Source organism: Ambystoma mexicanum, chromosome 10 (genome assembly GCF_040938575.1).
Source record: "Ambystoma mexicanum isolate Mex_15411 chromosome 10, UKY_AmexF1_1, whole genome shotgun sequence".
NCBI lineage: Eukaryota > Metazoa > Chordata > Amphibia > Caudata > Ambystomatidae > Ambystoma > Ambystoma mexicanum.
The window spans coordinates 455,116,445-455,138,860 of NC_090932.1; the positions used below are offsets into that span (position 1 = coordinate 455,116,445).

A 22,416-nucleotide genomic window follows, 5' to 3' on the forward strand; every position below is an offset into this window, starting at 1 on the left:
TAGGGGCTGCAGGAATGGCAAGAGGAACTACCCTCAGATCTGCCCTAGGAGGATGAGTGTTGCATTTGGGGTTGGAGGGGACCTCGTCCAACACCATCTCGTCAGACTACGCCCACCGGCCTTCTAAATCCGACTCGAGCTGTAGGATGTCTTCTGGCGGAATAGCAGATGAACCTGCTCTGTGGGGTGATCCCAAGAGCTAGTGGAAGATGGTGAACAGGACTGGGCAAGGCAGCCAAAGCAAATGGCTTAACTAACAAAGGAGTCAACTGTGCGGGAGTCAACGGCGCCAGCAGCATAGTTTTCATCTTAGTTGAAAGATTTGATTGAGGTTAACAGTGTTGTGATTGAAGGTTTTCAAACACTCGACGGATCTTAGTCGTGGTCGTCGACGGGGATGTCAAACAGGACTTTGCTTTTCGACGACAAAGGAGTACTATGAGCCTAGTTGAAGATTAAGACCGTTAAGACTTAGATGATGATGTCTCCTTTGACAAGTAGACTGACCTGCTCGTGTGGCCATCAATGGTGCATACTTCTGAGCAGAAGACCCCGATTAGGGTGCCGAAATGTGTGCCTTCTTCCTGCTTCGAGATGCTTCCTCGTGCAACCTGGACCTCTTGCTAGAGGAAATGGTACGCTGTGCTGGTCTGCCTTGCCTGAGTGAGGCATGACTGCAGACCAAAGCAGACTCAGAGGCTCCACAAGTGTCATTGAGCCATACCACTAACCTCTGGTGGCGGACTATGAGCGTTTCGTTGGACCCCCAAATTCCACCCCATTACTGCAAGACAGAACCATTTCAGAATAGAAGAACTTTTGTATTTAATAACATAAGCAGAAATACAATTGTGCCCCGCCACCAGAGAAAGCAAATGTGGAATCCCACAAGGAGTATAATCTCTGTCCAAGAACTCAAAACCAATCAGAGCTGCCCGACCTTCAGATCATGGGAGTATCAACTTGACTGGCATGGGCTCAGTGGTTTGTACAAATTAAAGCAGTGAGCCCATTTCTTGAGATGGACTCCTGCAACAATAGCTTTGATACTATCAAGAGTTAGAAGTCGGGTGCAATCCACCTAAAATTTACTTTTCCACGTTGGCACTGGGCTCAGCAAAGACCCTTGTGTCCCCCACCAAAGCCCCATGTGCGTATAAGGCAAACACAGTAGAACCAGGATCGCTCCTCATTTGCCACCCATTCTCCGAGCATCGAAGTTAAAATGCATGGGCACACCTGGATTATTTCTCCTAAACTGCACTTAAGGTCCAGGTCCCAGTCCCAGTCCCCTCTTTTCAGAGCTCCCAACAGCACCCTCTCCACTACTGTGTGGGCCAGCTCCCTATGGTCAATACCCATGCCCACTGAGGCTCAGAGGCATTATCTTAGTCTCGATCAAGCACAGGAGTTGGGACAAAAGCTTCAACAACGTGGGGGCACTGTGGGGGATCCGGAGCACTGCCTCATTGACAGCAGTGGCTCTGCTTCATGCTCTCAGTATTACAGCCCTGCCTGATTGGCTGCCGGGAAGGACAACTGCTCACAGCCCCATCCCGACTCAACTACTGTCATGCATGATCTCATGGATATTTGTCAGATGAATTGGAGAAAATTGCCACACAAAATTTTAAAGTGGATGATTGTACTTCACCCCTCTCTCCATCGGTTTTCATATAAAGTATCCAATTCAGAGGCTAATGGGTACCACCAGAATGCCTTTCAGAAACTTGTTTCAACCATACAGACTACTGTCATTCAGAGACACACAACCTCGCTCAAGTTCAGATTACCTTTGTTTTAGTTTTATTTATCTCAATGGCCTGACTCCGAGAATGACACTTCAAGTACCCAACTACAAAATCGTCACCAGACGCTGATCCAGGACGCAGCGTGACCTCTTCACTGCCTTCCAGGTGGGTTTCTGAACTTTTATGGTACTTTATATACTATCATAGTATATGGACTTAAGGAATTACCATTTTCAAAGCTATATAGTGCTAATACAGTGTATATTTATGTTTGTTTAGGTGCCCTGCCTTCCCAGAAGCCTATATTACTTGAGCTGCGCACGCATCAGCGCGCATGCATCAAGTACGCGCGCTAAGTAACACTGTTTTCTGTTCGCTGGTTCGTCTGATATGCCACCGGGTATAGTTCTCAATTTTCACTCGCACTCATTTCCTTAGCAACAGTCAAGCGGATTGTCTTTTCTCTGGTATACTATTTGAGGCGTACTCAGTGTAGTCCTGTAAGTTGGGTATATTGTCCACCTGTGTTTACTATTTGCTAATCTACAATGGCTAATGCTGGATACTAGATGCAAATCACAAATATTGAACAATCCCTAATCTTGCTGTAACTTAAAAGTTGCCTCTTTTACACCTCCTGCTGACGCCCCCACCACCAAGGATATGGCAAGTGGTTTGCGGAGCGGGCGATGTAACGACCTAACGTCAACTGTACTCACATCAACAAGCATTGATTAACTTGTCTGTCATGGCAGAACATCCTACATAGAACCTGCTTCATTAGCGGCAATGGCCCCAAGCACCTGTAAAGAGATTATGAACCATACTACCGTCTCTACCCATGTAGCATCAATACACACTACAGTCCCGACTAGTGCTTCTACCTCCATGTTATCGGACTCCTTGACACACAAGAATGCTGTAAGTCCTGAAGTACGGAGACCCCGCCGAAGTACCAAGTAGTTGCTTAGAATCACCTGTGGCTGGCTCTTGAGCCAAAGAACGGTTTCATAATACTATGAGAAACATGGCTGCTCTCTAACAAGTGAGCCTCTCAATAGGCATGACCCCCCCCCTAGTTTTTGGTTCTATTAAAAGAAATAACTCGCTAGACGTACTATCACCCACTAATCCTAGATACGCAAACGAATCTAAGTCAAGATTTAGCTGCTGATATAAATGACGAATTATCACCGCCTCTCCCAACATACTCTCCTGAATCGGCCGATGTACACATCAAGGCTTCTCAGGCAGTATTTTGGGGGGGGGGTGGTTTCTAGTCCAACTGAAGATAATGACCAGCGCTCCCCAGGCACTTTCCCGGTGATCATTAAAATATTAGAACTACTTGACAGGGGGCATGATTTGTCCCACTTGGAGCTGAAGGAAATAAAAGCAATATTGCACCATATATGTTCCAAGATGGACAGAATGGAAGGGTTTATAATGGCTGCAGATACTTTAAGATCCATCAGAGATGAACTCTTCAAAAAGCAGACCACAAATATTTGCCCAGTTCAAAATGAAAAAAGCACCCAATGTTGCTTTGATGCGCCGGCATCTTCAATACCACCTATAATTATGCTTTCTGCCTCGTCGCTTTGTAATTTTAATATTGAACTAAAAGAACTTAGAGCTTCAGTTGAGGCGATAAACACCATAATTGCCTATCGGTTATCGAAGTTGGTACAACCTACTGATCCCCCCAGATAGTCCAACGGTTTTGGTGAAAGTCTTGGACCAGTTGAAGCAGGAGGAAAAAGATGGCTCTCAATCTGATGAAAATGTTTCCTTTATGTCTCGTTGCGCCAAAAAGACCCATCTACGAGCAGTAAAAAGATATGTAAAAAGACGTAGAGAAGCTCTCTTAAAAAAGAAAGCTAATACTGTCCTCAATAAGTGTGAGGATCCTGCACCAGAGCTCTCTGAGTTAGTGATCTTAGAACCTGTGATAGAAATTATTGATGAAGACCACATAGATCTACAGCAATTGACAAAAGAATGTCAAGACGCATTAATACCTACTCCCAAGCCCAAGTCAAAAGGCTTGATTAAAAGCAAAGTGAATAAAAATACACCCATTAAATCTATGGGACTTGCGAAGATTGAAAATCAAAATCCTGACTCTACCATTAAAATACTAAAAATGCCTCCTGGTATTCCTGAAGTACAGGCAAAAAGAAGTGTTGTAAATTCCACAGAAGTTGTTACACTCTCTACACCAAAAAAAACTTGAACTACTTTCAAATTTGTGATAGAAGTTGTACGACCATAAGAGGTGCCACGAGTGCCGGCTTTTTGAATATCAATGCAACCATGCCTGCAAGGAAATCTTACAGTGAAGCATGTCTTGAAGCTTCCATCTCAAAAGTAGAGGGTCCTAAGGAGATTGATTTGATCGTTAACAAAAGTTTGATTACGGTGAGTGGTAGTGGAAAAATAAACTTATCCAAAGATGTCCCGTCGGTATCAAATGGAAGTGATATGGCTAAAGTTAGATCCGATACCGTCCCTGTAAAAACAACTTTGGATACCAAACGCATATCAATCAATGGCCCGGCGATAAGCAGGTCCCTGCCTGAACCTACGAATAACAAAGATCCAACGAATACTCACCACGAAACATTAGAAATACTGAGAAAAGCTCTATATGATGGTCCTCTTAATGTAGAAACGCTAACAAAGGCCATATCACCTCAAGTGTCATTGGTGGCTGGGACGGAGGCTGCGTTATCTCACCCTCATGAAGGGATTCCAGCTGTCCCAGGACCACCTGTAAACAAAAAGTCACACAATCGGATTTGAGGGTGACAAAGCCGCTCTGGGTGATATGCGAATTAATCGATCATTCATTTTGGCATTATTCACACGAATACCTCAATTAAGAATGGTCAAATCAGAGGATATTCTGAGAGTTTCTATAGCAAGAACAAACAACTTCAGAGCTATATGCTATTTGAGCTCTGAGGCCATATTGACATTTTTTGTGATTTACTAGTGTAGAAATTAAAGATGAAGGACTCAATTTAAGTACCTTCGAATTTGAGTCCAAAGCAAATGAATTTCTAGAATATCAAAGTCCTCCTGCTGCAGAAACCCTGGAGACCAAAGTGTTCGATCATACGTCCTAAATTGGTGAAGATCGTGCAATTCACAAAATATTGAACACAGTAGCCAATACAAAAGCTAAAACCGTGGCTTGAACCTATGCTCATTTCAATTCTTAAGTCTAAAGATCCTCACCCCACGACATAGCAACCCCATTGCATTGAACTAAACGTGCTTTCATGGAATTCATGTGGATGGATACCTTAATCTTATGAAATGGCATTTCGACATTACCACTCACTAATTGGCCAACTATAATATTACTCCAGGAATCCATGAAAACTGACACTTTCACTATGCCTGGATATACTATGTATTGCTCTCCTGCAATTAGAACTTTTCAAGGTCGCCCATCGGGGGGGACTTGCAATCGCAGTTAACATCTCCTTTAAATTTCAAGTCAAGTTGATATGGCAGTCGGGAGTTTATTAGGTATACTTTTGAATATCAACTCGTTCAATAGCCCCCGATTCTGATAATTACTCTATATTGGAATCCAGCCACCACCTCAATTGATGCTATTTTAAATGAAGTTGACAATTGTTGAGAAAAACTTAGCTAGTCGATATCAAGCACTGGAAATAATAATCGGTGGGGATTTTAATTCCGATTGTAGGAATGTTAGTGAGGTGGGAGTAATAAAATCCACTTCATTGTCTCATGTCAGAGGAGCTAAATGGAGAGAACGTTTAAGGGACTGGGACATGGAAGAGACTAACACGAATTTAAAAGCTACATGGTCACGAGGTTCGAAAAAGTCTATGATAGATTTCATATTTGTCACGCATAACCTTACATTAATCACCGCACCACTAGTGATTGGTCAAATATTACACAGTGACCACGCTCAGATCTCTACCAATCTGAAATTGGAGTGCTGTATGCCTAAAATAGATCCATCTCTAGTACTGGCAGAAATAGACCGTTCTCAACTGTCTATTATGTGGAACCAGGGTCTTTGCAACCAATTTGTCAAACATATCACAACAAATAGAACTAAGAAGATATGAAAAAAGAAACTCAGAAATGTTAACAGCTAGCCAGTACTCTGAAATAATAAACGCTGCACTAATATTTTTTAGCAACAAATATACAAATAAGAAACACATACCTACGATCCTACTTGTAAGCTTCTGAAAGGGGACAAAAATAAAGCGCAGAGACAACTCGGAAATAGAATTATAGAAGTGGAGCACTATACAATATTGTGCAAACAAATATTGTGTGTATATAAGCAGAGTCTCAAGCATGCTCGGATTCTGAGGTACAAGAAAGAGAATTGCACCTTAATAAGAGCCATTACGTCATATGACACATACTATCTGGCGCACATTCAAAAGTGATAATAAGAGTACTGCAATAGCTATGCCACAGTATTGCAGAAAACGTATGGCAAGATTACATAACAGATACATTTCAGCTCCCGTCGAAATTTAAAAGTGAATCAGGAGTACTTCTGTGCTATAGTGCGATTACCCGTTTGAAATGGTCACTAGATGACATTAAATGGGCTATTTCAAGACTGACCTATTCCAAATCAGCGGGGCCTGATGGATTTCCACCATGTCTTTACAAAGCAGAGCCAGAGCTCTGGGCATCAATTTTAAAAACTAAATTTCAATCCATTAACAACTCTGGACTTATTCTCTCATCATGGTTAACTTCGAATATTGTTCCCATATTCAATAAGGGAGATCCTACTTTACCACAGAACTGCAGGCCTATTTCTTTGATAGACACAGATGCAAAATTGTTTGCGATTCTGCTTCTAAACGACCTTGAAAAGTTTATTGAAAATAAAGCTCCATACTCAAGATATCAAACGGGTTTCCGGAAGGGCATGAGCACTTCATTAAATGCCACAATCATGGCACATCTAATAGCGGGAACAAAAGTAAAGAACTCATATCCTGTGTACATTGCTTTGATCGATATGACTTCGGCTTTCGATAATGTCGTCTGTAATATTCTCTGGCAGAAAATGAGGAACATGGGAATCCCAAATGTTTTACTTTATTGGTTTATTTAATTACACACTAATGCATTGTATAAAATAAAAATATCAGCTGAAGGAAGAACTACCACGCCAATTAGTACCCACTTAGGTCTAAAACAAGGATGTAACCTTGCGGCTACATTTTTCAATGTATATTTGTCTGACCTAGACAAAAACTGGGATGCCAAAAAAGTGTTTTCTGTGAAGGTTGGTGCTATCCGCCTCTAATGGGTGGCATTTGCTGCTGATATTATTTATGACCCAACTCCAGCAGGCCTACAATCAAAATTACAACTTTTTGAGGAATTCGCCATTGCCCATAGCTTAACACCGAGCCCGGCAAAAACAGGCGTTATGAAATTTGGTTCCAAGAAAAAGCACGGAAGTTTCCAATGGCAGCTTATGGGAACCCAAATATCCTGTATCACAAACACGATCTATCTCGGATACAACCTTTCAGAACAAAACTCAATTAAAGCATGGAATGATTTAATTAAATCTAAGAGCAGACCACTTTTGTCTCAATTGAAAATGATACATGTGAAATATTGTAAATTCTCGCTAATTCCTTTGATCGACTTCAAGACACGTAGAATTGAAAGTGTAATATTATATTCACTCGACATATGCTTATGTGATATGAGTTTAATTCTCGATTGCTTACAGGGCTCTGTTAAAATCTGCAATGTATCTACCAGTGTCTATACCTAATGCTGTGATACGACACGAATTGGAGGCGTTATTTGGTCGTTGGAAATGGAGATTATTGACTATGTAAAAATCCATTTCCCACCTAAGAACTGTTTATATGTCGACATGAAACGCACCCTTGAATTAACCACCTCTAATTAGATTACTCAATATCATTTGAAAATGCAACAAATATTGAATGACCTTCACATCACGGTAGACTATGTATATCACTGTCCAGGTTATGCTAAAAAATAAAGCTCTTTGAAAGGGATTGGTGCTTAACCATAGAGCAAATAGCAAATTATAAATTGTATAAAGAATACAGTGCGTATGTTAAAACTCGTATTCAAAGATACGATCACATTAATCTATTTCCTTGCAATCACATTAGAAAAGCATATTTAAGGTACACATTTAATTTGTACCATACAAGGGAAAGGACCATGAAGTGGATCGAGAAAGGGATAACAAATCAAAGGAAATGTTTTCTTCAATGCAATGAACCATACGTGACTATGAAACATCTCATTTTTTATTGCCCTCATTTTAAGACTGAGAACAAATCGGTTGATTAAATTTGTAAATATTGATTATGAAGTCTGTTTGCAAATTTTATGCACAAGAATGATGCAAGGCTCTCACAAACCATTGATATATTTATTGGTAAGTCTCTGCAAACACATAGAAAAATAACTTGTTGTCTTTGATAACCACTGAATATTCACTGCTCAATTGAAATTTTAGAAGATGTAATTTTTAGATGGACAAGGATTTTATAACAGAGTTCCTTTTTTTAGTAACTTGTTATTATTCAATTCACATTGGATTATCTCTTGTCCTTGAACCGGAACGTACACCTCGAGAATTGTTCTCCGTGGCTAGGGGGATCTTATGAAAGAAGTTGATATGCGTTTTAAATGTATTAAAATGAAATGTTGTGTAATTGTGAAATGTAAGGATCAAGTTACTTACCTGTAACTGTTGTTAGCATGGGGTCTGGCATGGACTCACATGCTCATGAATATTCCCAGTCAGGCTGGGAATCCTCGGTAAAGAAAAATATCAGTTTCAGTTTCGTTTCTGAACTGTCTTTCTACTAGTAACCAATCACTGGTCTCTGGGTCATACTGCCCCCAGCCAATGACTGCCCTCTACCTAAGCCCCTCCTCTGGCAGCCATCTTCAGATTTGGTAGCACGTAAAGTGGCAGTAGGACCAAGTGAAGAGCCGCAGAGGGGTAGGAGGGAGGGTTCGCATGTGAATCCATGCCAGACCCATGCTGGAGAACAACAGTTACAGGTAAGTAACTTGTTCCTTCTCCAGCATGGGGTCTGGCATGGATTCACATGCTCATGAATAAGAATACATAGCAGTACACACATGCACAACCACGGGACATGGCAAAGCTCAACATTAAGCAATACAGCAACTCAACATTAAGCATCTCTTAACTCCTCACCAGGCTCACCTTAAGCGAACAGGTTACGCAGCACTGCCTGGCCGACTCTGGGACTCCTCCCTGGAATCCCGGTCGACTCAGTAGAATCTCATGAAGGTGTGTGTCGACCTCCATGTAGCAGCCCTGCAGATGTCAAGCAGGGGCACACCAAACACGAACGCTGTGGTAGCAGCGATTGCTCTGGTTGAATGGGCTCTCAGAGGGCTGGGCAACGGTCGGTTTGCTAACCGGTGACAGTGCATGATGCAGCCAGAGAGCCAACTGGAAATGGAAGCCTTCGAGAGGGCCCACGCCGGGGCTGGAGGCTTCACCAGCGGGAATGACTGGAACAGTCCCTTCATAAACTCCTTCACCAGGTGATGGGACCAGAGAGATGATCGCCCCCGAGGTCCTGGCCTAGTGGGAAATCGTCGCTAGATGGATCTTGATGGAGGTGTGCGGTAGCCCCGCCTTGGCCAGTGACAGTAGGTATGGCAGCACCTGAGGGGCCGTAATCCGTAGAGGGTTAATCTTCTGTGCACGGCACCAGACAGAGAACCTCTTCCATATGTGTCCATAACACTTGAGTCGAGGGCGCCCTGGCCTTTGCAAGCACATCCTTGCAGTCCGCCGGGATATTTGTACCCTCCAAACTCTAGCGCTGCAGGAGCCAGGCCTGCAAGTTCAGCGACGCCAGATCGTGGTGGCGGATGGCGCCTCCTTCTCTGATGAGGAGATCCGCGTCCGTCGGCAGTTTGACTTGGGGTGGAAGGAGGGATCTGGGGGGGGGTGGGGACGCTGACATGTCCAGAAGGTCCAGGAAATCAGATCTGCCTCGGCCACACCGGTGCAACGTCATCCTGCACCAGGACCGTTTGAGTTGATGAGTCGCAGCAGCAACGGCAACGGGGAGGGGGAGGGAACGCATACAGGAACAGGCTGTCCCAGGGGAACGAGAAGGCATCGCCCATGCTCCCCGGCTGGGGAAACCTGCTGGCGAACCTCTGGCACTTGGTGTTCGGCGCCGTCGCAAACATGTCGATCTGGGGATTGCCCCATCGTCGGAAGAGGAGGTCCACTTGATCCTGCCGCAGTTCCCACTCGTGGCACGAGCGCAGCTCCCTGCTGAGTGCGTTGGCGATGGTGTTTTTTATTCCTGCCAGGTAGAAGGGTACCAGAAACATCCCTTGGGCAACAGCCCAAATGCCAGATCCTGGGCATTCTTGGATAGGGTCTGGGATCCGATGCCTCCCTGCTTCTGGCTGTAAAACATTGTTGTGGTGTTGTCGGTGAAGATCCTCACCACCTTGCCCTTGAGGGACGGAAGGAATGACTTCAGGGACCAGAACACGGCTCGGAGCTCCAGGACGTTGGTGTGTAGTGACCTTTCCTCCGGTAGCCAAAGGCCTCTTACGTGGAGATCTCCAGAGTTAGCCCCCCATCCCTCCAGGGAGGCGTCCGTCGTCACCATCTCCTGATGGGCCGAGGTCTGGAAGTCCATACCCGCCGCCAGATGCACGCGGGTGCCCCACCACCGGATCGCTTGTCGAAAGGTCTCGTTGAGTGAGATCCTGTCTTCGAAGTAGCCTGTCGCTTGCATCCGATGGGCGTCGAGGAACTCCTGCAGTGGTTGCATCCGTATTCTGCAAAGGCGCACGAGGTACATGCAGGAGGACATCATGCCGAGCAGGGACTTCACAGACCTCACCTTGGCCACGTCCATGGTCGACAGCTGTTGCACCTTGCCTAGGATGGCCTTCGTCCTTTCCTCCGATGGAGATGCTAGTCACGCCACTGTGTCGAGCTTGGCTCCCAGGAACAGGGCGACTTGCGACGGTACCAGGTGGGATTTTGTGAAGTTGATTGAAAATCCCAGATCCGAGAGCAGTTGGACGGTCTTCCTTGTGTGTTCGACAGCAAGTTCCCTTGACTCTGCCCGGATGAGCCAGTCGTCCAGGTATGGGTAGACGTGGATCCCCTGCAGGTGCAGCCTCTGGTGCTAAGCACTTGATGAACACCCTGGGTGCCGACTTCAATCCGAAGAGAAAGGCCTTGAACTGGTAGTGTCGTCCTTGGACTACGCATCGCAGAAACTTTCGATGTTTTTTCAAGATGGGGATGTGAAATTAGGCGTCCTCCAAGTCCAGCGACGATAGGAAGTCGCCTTCCTCCAGTTGTCCCAGCACGTGCTGGAGGGAGACCATCCAGAACTTCTGGGACCTGATGTACTTGTTTAGACGAAGGTCCAGGATGGGTTGCCAACCGCCGGTCTTTTTCCTTACGAGGAAGTACCACGAATATACTCCGGAGCCTCTTTGGGACGAGTTCGATGGCTCCCTTCTTTAACATCGCTCGTACCTCCAGTAGTAGTTGCGGGACGTGGTTTTCTTTTCTGCCCACAGGTGGAATACAGGGACACTTTCTTAGAAATTCCAGTGTGTGCCCACGGGCCAGGGCATCAAGCACCCAACTGTTGGTGGAGTTGGACTCCCACACGCTGACCAAGTTCGCCAACCGGCCTCCCACCAGGGTGCTCAGGTGGGGGCCCCGACGCTACCACTGGTTCAATCCTGCTTAGCGGCGGCCTTTCCACCCTGGCCTCCTTGGCGACGACAACAAGAGCCTCCTTGCTTGCGGTGTCCCCTGTAGGCCTCCTGCAACGAGGAGCAGGCCGCTTGGTGGTACATCAAGGAGCTGCCTCTGAATCCCTTGGAGGCACCTTGCTTGCCTCCGGAGCCCCAAAAGGGCGGCGCCGTTGCTGAAGAACGTCTAAGGCACGAGCCGTGTCGGCCTTGATAGCTTGTAGCGACTCGTCCACTGCCTTGCCAGACAGGTTGCTCCTGTCAAAGGGCATTTCCAGGACCCTGGTCTGCACGTCTTGACGGAAATCGGTTGCCTTGAGCAAACCGTGCCGGCGAAGGCAAACGCTGGTGCCCATCTGGCAGAAGCCGGTGTCAGCAATGTCCATGGCCACCGTTATGGCGTGGTCCGAAGCCACCTCTTCCTCCCGTAGGATCTCCAGGGCCTCCGCCCTCTTGTCGACTGGGAGGAAATCCAGTAGGGGAGCGATCTTAAACCATAGCTCCCTGTCGTAGCGGGCCAAAATCACGAGGGCGTTGGCTGCTTTAATGGTAGTCGCCGCCGACGAGATGACCTGTCGTCCCATGGCGTCCAGTTTCTTCCCTTCGCTGTCCGGCGGAGATGTCGAAGTTGACGCCGTCGCCCCCGCAGCTTTCTTCTTGGCCGTCGCGGAGACAACCGAGTATGGGGTAGGCTGTGCCCTAAGGCACATGGGGGGGAATCCGGAACCTGGTACTTCTTCTCGTACCGGTCTCTCTTGGCTGGGGCCGTGGATGGGTTCTTCATGATCAAAAGCCCCTCGTCCCAGATGTCGAGTAACAGGACCGAGAGGACCGTCTTCCATTTGGCCTCCCGTCGTTGATAGAGGAAACCTTCCTTCTCATCCACGGGGCAGAGCTGGAAGACCTTGGATGCCCTGGCGATCAAGGCGTGGAAGGAGCCGATTTCGTCAGGCGGGGAGGCCCGAGCAGGTGGTGTTGGAAGGTCCATCCCGTCGTCACCACCGTCATCCGTCTCCGTTGTGGCTGTCTCTGTTCCTGTATCATCCCTCTGCTCAGGAGACGGGAAGAAGGCTGTGCAGGCCGAAAAGGCTGGAAAGGAGGGGGTGTCAGTTGGCGGTAAGGGCAACCTTGTCCTCATCTCCGTACACAAGGCCTGGATTGCCTTCAGGATCGCCCCCGAGTTGTCTTGTGGCCCAGGGACCGGCTGCGACGGTTGGGGAGTGGAATCCTCCGCCTCCACGTGTTCCTCGTCGCCACCTCCGTCGCTTTCCTCGTCTGCCTCTTCGGGATCCTTCCCGTGGGACCGGACCTCCTCGAACTTCTTGTTCGGGACCTTCACTACTCCGCCAGTTCCTCTTCAGAGGCTGAATACGTGTCCGTGATGGCAACCACCCCCCCCCCGCTTTCCCACTGGGGTTTTCACGGGGGTCTTATCGATGGGCTGAAAAGAGGATTCTCTCCGCTGTGACAGGGAAACTCTAGGCCCCGAGGTTGCCTCCACTATGGTAGCCTCCACAGGCTTCGACAGGGCCGCCACGACTCCCTCGATAGAGGCCTTAGCCGGGTGAATCAAGGCCTTCATGACCGTGGGGGCGCTTGAGGCCTTCACCTTGGGGGGAGAGTCACCGCCTCGCTCCCCCTCGGCTGTCGTCGGGATCGACCGGGACTTCTCCCGAAGCTTAACTGGGTTCTCCACTTTCCTCTTCTCCGAGCCAGAGCGTTGGCTCTTGGTTGATGGCGTTGGTGAAATTGCGCCCTGCCTGTCAACCGAGGAGTCCAACCGTTCGGCGCTCCCAGTGCCCGCGGACTCGCAGTGTTTAGCCTTTTGTTGGGCCCCTGTCGCCGGAGCGCTCTCAAAGAACTTATCACCCGCTGCTGGGCTCTTCCCCTCCAGCCAGTCGTCCGCTCAGACATGTTCTTGCAAAACGCACAGTGCTTCTCCACGTGCGTTTTGTCTTCATGAAGGCAGTAGAGGCATCGAGAATGTTCATCTTCCTTGAAGACATTCTGCAGTCCACATCCATGGCAGCTCCTGAAGAGATTAGGTCCGGGCGTCGTGTTTCCTTTTTCCTGGGCCATGTCCACGTGGGATAGGCCTCAAGATCTTCCGGAAAATGAAACGCGACAAAAAATTCACCCTTTGGGGGGTGTAGAAAAAATCTGAAACGGGTCCCCATTGATCGGAAGTAGAAACGGTGGAGCTTGAGGCCCGATTGACCAAAAAGTGAGGTGAAATCTCTTTGAAAATTCGCAAAACGCATTAAAAGCCCGAGAGCTACAGCACGAGGACTCCCAACACTTGAACGTGCGGTAAAAATCTGAAGATGGCTGCCAGAGGAGGGGCTTAGGTAGAGGGCAGTCATTGGCTGGGGGCAATATGACCCAGAGACCAGTGATTGGTTACAAGTAGAAAGACAGTTCAGAAACGAAACTGATTTTTTCTTTACCGAGGATTCCCAGCCTGACGACAGGGAATATTCATGAGCATGTGAATCCATGCCAGACCCCATGCTGGAGAAATGTGTTTTTTATTTTTTAATACTTTTTGTAAAGGTTCTATATTTTGTAATTGAACCATGTGTTAGGGAGAATTCTCTGGTTAGGCTGAATTTCCCTACCTAGTGAGTCCCCCAGCAGCTTTGCTGGATTTCTGGGGTTTAATTTTTTTTCTCCTGCCAAGAGTGAGACTCTTTTACCCTCACTCTTGGACATGTTGAAGTGTGTTTTCTTGGTTAAACCTTGTGTTGAATGGGCTATGGGGTCTTTTACTCCATAGGGCCTCATGTATTTTTGTGATGTGGGTCACACAGCACCCTCTGTGCCGTGACCCAGGGGTGTCCTAGGGACTCCCCAACATAGACTCCATACCCTGGGACTGACTACTGTCTCCCAGGGCATGTAAAGTCACCAAAGACTTTGCTAGTCTTGAATCCTGAACAGAACCAGTACAAACCATCATATTGTGGACGTACTGGCTGGGGCAATTCGATTGCCCCAGGGTCTGTTAGTCGAGGGGGCACGTCTCCGTCCCCCCTGATCGAGTTTTGGCTGGTGGCAGTGGAAACTACTTTTTATATTCGACCGCGAATATTTCCCTATGGGATTTCCCATTGTTTTAGGCTAACACATTTAATTATTTATTTACGGTAGCCTTAAACATACCGCCGGTTTATATATTTATTTTTATAACTCCGGTTGGGACTTTTTGCCAAAACTTGATTCTAAAATGGCGTTGGTGTTCGCCTCTGTAACTCTGACCCAAAGTGGAGCCCTTTGTTCCACTTTTGGCGGGCTTCTCCACAGAAGCCCTCCAAAGTGGTGCCACTCTGTCTGGGGTACTTAGGAGGGGTGGAGGGGGATTTAGGCACCCTGGACTGAGTTACCTTGGTAACTCAAGTCGCACTCCGTCCTGATTGGCCCAAGTGGTGAGCCGCCCGGCTCACCACTTAGCATGTTTGAGTGACAGCTAGGCTGGGTGAATGGGGGTTTGCTGCATAAAAGCAGGGCTTTGGGGACTGGGACTTCAGAAGTCGCCACAGGACCAAGAATCCGACGAGGGAAGAGCTGAGCCGACCTGCTTCGACGACACCACCCGGTGGAGCCCTGCTGAACCGTCTCACCACTTTTTCCCGACGACCGAGGAGAACTCTTAACGGAGTGGCTCCTTCCCTTGACTGGTGGGGACAACCAGTTTTCGCCTTCTTTCCGTCCTTTTGAGGTATCTCGTGGCCGCCTTGCCTGTGCCAAGCACCCCGGCATCCGGAATACCACACTTTACCCCCATACCGCGAAAGTCGGTACCAACCCTTTAACCGGAGGACCCCGCGGCTGGTTTCTTCCCGGGCAGTGCTACGACCTTTCTCTTCTGCTCTTCAGCGAGATATTCTTCTCCCCTGACCGACGTCGAGCCTTGCTGTCGCTGCCTGGAACAACTGCCCCCGCTGGAGGATCCTTTCCGCTTAAGGTACTGTGTTCCGCCTGGCTTCCCTTGCTACCGACTGTACGGGGTAGATTTAGTCCCCGGCTTTCGAACCTGGGAGTGCCTGGGACACTTTGGCTAAACTTTCTGAGCCACTCTAAACTCTTTTTGACTCTTTGCAAGACTTTGAATCTCTAACTAACAGTGTGATCTTGGGCACATTTTCGCTCCGGCTACTCTAAGAGTGGGCCCTGCCTAGTGACTTTTGCTCACCTGTGACTTGATTCTTCTTTAAGCCTATTGCAAGTGTTCTGGACCTTAGAGTGGTGTGTCTAACCTATTTCTGCTTTTTCTCTCCCTTTCTTGGAAACTACTAGAGTGTCATCTAACGTTAAGCACTCACCTCTGTTTTAATTAAGTGGTGTTAACCTAGAGTTGTCTAGATAGGAGAAAGGATTGAATTTACTTTCAGTATAACTGTGTTGAAGTGCTTTTACTATATTTTTGCTAGAGTGTTTTTAACTTATGTGTATTTTAAATAAATAACTATATACTTTTGAAACCAAGCTCTGGTCAGTGTTTGCTTGTGCTATTGTGTTTTGGTACATATTGTGTATACTTTACATACTGCCTAACTCTTCTTGAGAGAAGTCTGACTGCTCAGCCACAGCTACCAGGTAAATCTGGGTGGTACAGACTGCTACCAAAGGGGTTTACTGCTCTACCTGTAGTCTTAAATCTTTTGCAGTGTTCCCCAAGGGAACTGCACAGGTTTCTGCCTAACACTGGTGTACAGCGGTGGGATTTGTATTGAGTATACATTTTATTGTGCTTTAGATACCTTAGTGCAACTAACCACAAAGCTTAGCACTGAAAAAGTAAAACCTCTAACATGTCAGTTATAGAAAGCTATAGTCAAGAGTCCCTTGCAGCCAAAACTGCTGATTGTTTAAGAGTGCTCTGTAAACATAAGGATCTCCTGACTAAGGGCAAGAAAATGGAGCTGATTGAAAGATTGTTAGCTAACCAAAGTCTGGGTGATGGTTCAGAGGAGCCTACCACTCCAGCAACTGTAGATGACAGTATTGAAGTTAACATGGAGCAAAATGTTGATGTTTCTGAGGAAGAGTCAGAAGAGGAGGGTGAGGCTGTTGTAACTGTCCCCCCTAGGCCTCTGCCTGCTCTACCTGCTGTGCCTACTGGACCTTTACCAGGTCCCACATTTAGTCCTCAGTACTTTGAACTGGAGAAAATGAAGCTAGAATTGGAGTATAAGAAACTTAATGCTCAAACTGACAAAGAACTAAGGCTAAGGGAAATGGAGCTCAAGTATGACTTAGAAATGAAGAAATTATCTGTTGAGAATGTTTCTCTCTCTGGCTCCTCTAGAAGTTCCAGTCCTAAAAGACCCCGGATGCCTAAAGAATTGGTTGGTATGTATGAGCCTAAGTTGGATGTGTTGGATTGGTTGTCTCTGTTTGAATATAATCATGGGCTCCAGAACATCACAGGAAATGACTTACTCACCTGGTTGTTCTCTAGGCTTCCCCCTGTTGCAACTGATGTGGTAATGGAGATGGGGGAGGAGGATAGGAAGGACTATGAATGTGTGAAACTAGCTTTGATAGCTAGGTTTGGGAAGACCCCTTCCCAGTATCTTAAGAGGTTTAGGAGCCTCAAAAAGCATGATGGTACCCCTTGGGCTACCTGGGTGAGTGAATGTTTGAAAAACTTAGAGGGATGGATTAAGGGTTACAAGGTGAACACTTATGAAGGTATGAAGAATTTGTTTATGTTGGAGACTATTTATGATGCCTGCTCTCCTGAGCTCAGACAACACTTGGCTGATTCCAGGGAATTAGATTCCCGGAAACTAGCTAAGGCTGCTGACTTGTGGGTTGCCAACAGGGCCACTCACAAGGATTCTGGGGTAACTCAGAAGAAGGATGGGGAGAAACAGCCTAAAAAAGACTCCAAAGAGAATTCTAATAATTCCTATCCCAAAGAGGGCCCCAAACCACAAAATAACCAGGGTAAGCCCCATGGGAAACCTAGTCAGGCTACTGTACCTTCTGGCCACAAGCCAGAAGGAGGTCAGAACAAGCCACCCTTCCAGAGAGCATTTGGACAATGCTATGTCTGTCAGGGTACTGACCATATCAAAGGAGATCCCAAGTGCAAGGGTAAACCTGCAGGGATCAGCACAGTCTCCTTAGCCTTCACTCCTGAGGATGAAGTACAGATGGCTAGTGCCCACTTTGAACTCTTTGCTGAAGAACCCTTGGGTCTTCAAGCAACTGTAAACTTAGAGCCTATGGGTCTGGTTAGTCCCCAGAATAGGGTTGTGTATAACTCCCTACCTGTTAACTCTAAGGTGTATTATGTGGACAGTGTTCTTGTCAATGGCCAGGATACTCCTGCCAGGAGAGACACTGGGGCCAGCAGAACAGTAGTGGATGAAAGCTTCTTTCAACCTGAGGATGTGGCCAAAGCACCCAAAGGTCCCACTAAAATGTCTGGAGGCCCTGTCCAAATGGTTCCTATTCTACCAGCCCTCATTCAGTGTAACAACATGACAGTGAGGATCCCTGTCAGTGTTCAGACTGAGGTACCTGGGAAGGTCCTGTTGGGGAATGACCTAAGAACTCTAGGAGTAGTGTCACATACCCCCAGGCCTCCCAGTATGGAGAAGCAGAACTTAACCAAATTGGCTAGACAGGCTACCTTGAAGGACCCTTCTAAGCCTGTGGGACCCTCTACTGAGAACCCCACTACAAGCCCTGGTGTTAGTAAGTTGACCTCTAACCCAGGCACATTTCAGGATAGTATGCTAGGAACATGGGAGCCCCAACCAAGCTCCACCCTTGTTCCCCTAGTTTCCGAGTCTCTGACCCCCCCTGCTTCTGAGGAAGAGGTGGATAGACCAACTAGGCCCCTATCTGGACCTGAGAGAACTGGTAATTCTCAGTGCTGGTGGAAAACCAGAAAAGAAAAGTCTAAGGCCAAAAACCTTCGGACTGTTGGACCTTCTACTGAAGACCCCAACTCCAATCCTAATATTAGGGGGGAAACTCCTAAAATAGGGAAAGGTAGATCTAAGAGGAAGGGGAAGCAGGTACATTGCCTAACCCCAACCCCTCCAACCAAGAGGCCTAAGACCCAACCTGCTCCCACAAGAGAGGTGGTGAGGAACCTTGGAGGCCCCTCTAGATCTAAGGGAATCCTTTATAAGGACCCCTTCAAAAAGCCTAACATAGGTTCAGAAGTTGTACCAACTTCTGAGGGACTGGTCAACCAGATCCCCTATAACAAAAAGACTGATGTTCCTCAAAGGGTCTGTAGGTCCGTTAGCTTGCAAAAGAAAACCTTTGAGTTCTCCATTGAACATAGGTCAAGGTGTCACCATCAAAATGCTGATGGACTCTCTAGGATGTATATCATCGACTAGAGGTACGAGGTTCATCCAGGAGTGGATTAAATCCTCCTGTCCCTTAGTCTGGGGGGGGCGAGTGTTAGGGAGAATTCTCTGGTTAGGCTGAATTTCCCTACCTAGTGAGTCCCCCAGCAGCTTTGCTGGATTTCTGGGGTTTAATTTTTTTTCTCCTGCCAAGAGTGAGACTCTTTTACCCTCACTCTTGGACATGTTGAAGTGTGTTTTCTTGGTTAAACCTTGTGTTGAATGGGCTATGGGGTCTTTTACTCCATAGGGCCTCATGTATTTTTGTGATGTGGGTCACACAGCACCCTCTGTGCCGTGACCCAGGGGTGTCCTAGGGACTCCCCAACATAGACTCCATACCCTGGGACTGACTACTGTCTCCCAGGGCATGTAAAGTCACCAAAGACTTTGCTAGTCTTGAATCCTGAACAGAACCAGTACAAACCATCATATTGTGGACGTACTGGCTGGGGCAATTCGATTGCCCCAGGGTCTGTTAGTCGAGGGGGCACGTCTCCGTCCCCCCTGATCGAGTTTTGGCTGGTGGCAGTGGAAACTACTTTTTATATTCGACCGCGAATATTTCCCTATGGGATTTCCCATTGTTTTAGGCTAACACATTTAATTATTTATTTACGGTAGCCTTAAACATACCGCCGGTTTATATATTTATTTTTATAACTCCGGTTGGGACTTTTTGCCAAAACTTGATTCTAAAATGGCGTTGGTGTTCGCCTCTGTAACTCTGACCCAAAGTGGAGCCCTTTGTTCCACTTTTGGCGGGCTTCTCCACAGAAGCCCTCCAAAGTGGTGCCACTCTGTCTGGGGTACTTAGGAGGGGTGGAGGGGGATTTAGGCACCCTGGACTGAGTTACCTTGGTAACTCAAGTCGCACTCCGTCCTGATTGGCCCAAGTGGTGAGCCGCCCGGCTCACCACTTAGCATGTTTGAGTGACAGCTAGGCTGGGTGAATGGGGGTTTGCTGCATAAAAGCAGGGCTTTGGGGACTGGGACTTCAGAAGTCGCCACAGGACCAAGAATCCGACGAGGGAAGAGCTGAGCCGACCTGCTTCGACGACACCACCCGGTGGAGCCCTGCTGAACCGTCTCACCACTTTTTCCCGACGACCGAGGAGAACTCTTAACGGAGTGGCTCCTTCCCTTGACTGGTGGGGACAACCAGTTTTCGCCTTCTTTCCGTCCTTTTGAGGTATCTCGTGGCCGCCTTGCCTGTGCCAAGCACCCCGGCATCCGGAATACCACACTTTACCCCCATACCGCGAAAGTCGGTACCAACCCTTTAACCGGAGGACCCCGCGGCTGGTTTCTTCCCGGGCAGTGCTACGACCTTTCTCTTCTGCTCTTCAGCGAGATATTCTTCTCCCCTGACCGACGTCGAGCCTTGCTGTCGCTGCCTGGAACAACTGCCCCCGCTGGAGGATCCTTTCCGCTTAAGGTACTGTGTTCCGCCTGGCTTCCCTTGCTACCGACTGTACGGGGTAGATTTAGTCCCCGGCTTTCGAACCTGGGAGTGCCTGGGACACTTTGGCTAAACTTTCTGAGCCACTCTAAACTCTTTTTGACTCTTTGCAAGACTTTGAATCTCTAACTAACAGTGTGATCTTGGGCACATTTTCGCTCCGGCTACTCTAAGAGTGGGCCCTGCCTAGTGACTTTTGCTCACCTGTGACTTGATTCTTCTTTAAGCCTATTGCAAGTGTTCTGGACCTTAGAGTGGTGTGTCTAACCTATTTCTGCTTTTTCTCTCCCTTTCTTGGAAACTACTAGAGTGTCATCTAACGTTAAGCACTCACCTCTGTTTTAATTAAGTGGTGTTAACCTAGAGTTGTCTAGATAGGAGAAAGGATTGAATTTACTTTCAGTATAACTGTGTTGAAGTGCTTTTACTATATTTTTGCTAGAGTGTTTTTAACTTATGTGTATTTTAAATAAATAACTATATACTTTTGAAACCAAGCTCTGGTCAGTGTTTGCTTGTGCTATTGTGTTTTGGTACATATTGTGTATACTTTACATACTGCCTAACTCTTCTTGAGAGAAGTCTGACTGCTCAGCCACAGCTACCAGGTAAATCTGGGTGGTACAGACTGCTACCAAAGGGGTTTACTGCTCTACCTGTAGTCTTAAATCTTTTGCAGTGTTCCCCAAGGGAACTGCACAGGTTTCTGCCTAACACCATGTACAAATAATTTTTACAAAAAATCGTCGCCCTAGTTTGTGCAGTCAGACCAGACACCTTTTCCTATGGCGTTTCCAGGACGTACTATCCATAAAGCATAGCCTTAAATAAATCATAGGATTTAACAATTTCTAGCTTTTCTCCTTTTAAACAATCTGTTTATTTTTTCTTCTCACCCACATAACTGCAGACTAAAGCGAGTTTCCTGGAATCCATTAAAACATTTGTAGTTGGTTACCAGAAAGATTCAACAAAAGATAGTGGAATGTTGGGGAAATGTCAAATCAATATACATATAGAAGATTGCCCAGGATCTTAACCAATGACTCCCTCACTTGACAACGTGAAAGTAGGAAGTGAGAGCAGTGCGAAGTGGAAGAATACAACATGACTCCAATGGGGGGAGGTTTCAGTCCACTGCCTCAGAATGCTGAAAAGAGGCATTTTTTTTTAACTGCTTCCCTTCATAGACAAAAGATTCACACTTTGATGGGGAATATTCAAGTCACGAGAATTTATTAAAGTTCAAATGCTTGAGTATCTTGTAGCTGAAATAAGGAGGAGATGTATGCTGATATATTACAACAGATATATATATATATATTGCACAAAAATTATATCTCCAAATGTAACAACTAATTGAGTCCATAGGACAAGTAAATATCAAAAGAGACAGTGGAATATATGCCTTAGAAACTTACCCTCCATCCTTTTTTTGTGTTGGGGAGGCCTTTTTTTATTCCTGACTGAGAAGTTTTTACCAGCACTTCCTCCACTGTTCATGGATGGTCGATCATCATCACCACCAGTAACCAGAGAGTTCCGATAGGAGATTAGTGGGAGCCATACGTCTTCCCTTCTTTCCATCATGTGTTCATTGAGAAATTTTTCCAGATAAGAGTGGCTGCAGGGACAGAACATCAAAATATTGCACCAAAGAGTTTCATTCTAGCATATGAAATAATCACAGAAAGTTAGATTTTAGTGCAACCCATACCATAAATGCTACCCTCAAAAGCAAACAGTGCCCAAAAAATAAGATACAAAATGCAAAGGAAACATTTCTTGCCCATATTGGGTACTGATCCAAGGTTGTGGGAGTTCAGTGTATGGAAGAAAGAATTAGCAGACCTCGGAAACCTTTCTCTCAGCAGGGGGACATGTGTGGCTCGGCATCGAGGAAACTCTGCACCAACTACTTTGGGTACAGGCGTGACAATATAAATAGTGCGCACAGCACCATGTGATGTCAGTTATCATTCCCCCCCAGTGCTCAGCCACGTTGGGGATA

At 46.8% G+C, this 22,416-nt stretch overlaps 1 protein-coding gene across 5 annotated transcripts in view; it reads right to left on the reverse strand.

The window, feature by feature from the left end:
- STAG1 (STAG1 cohesin complex component) overlaps positions 1-22,416 on the reverse strand; it is a 2,120,576-nt gene that overhangs the window by 195,886 nt on the left and 1,902,274 nt on the right. For all 5 annotated transcript variants that reach the window (XM_069618021.1, XM_069618024.1, XM_069618022.1 and 2 more), the window contains one exon: positions 21,827-22,029. In XM_069618021.1, the coding sequence (XP_069474122.1) occupies positions 21,827-22,029 (203 nt within the window). The remainder of the gene's footprint in view (positions 1-21,826; positions 22,030-22,416) is intronic.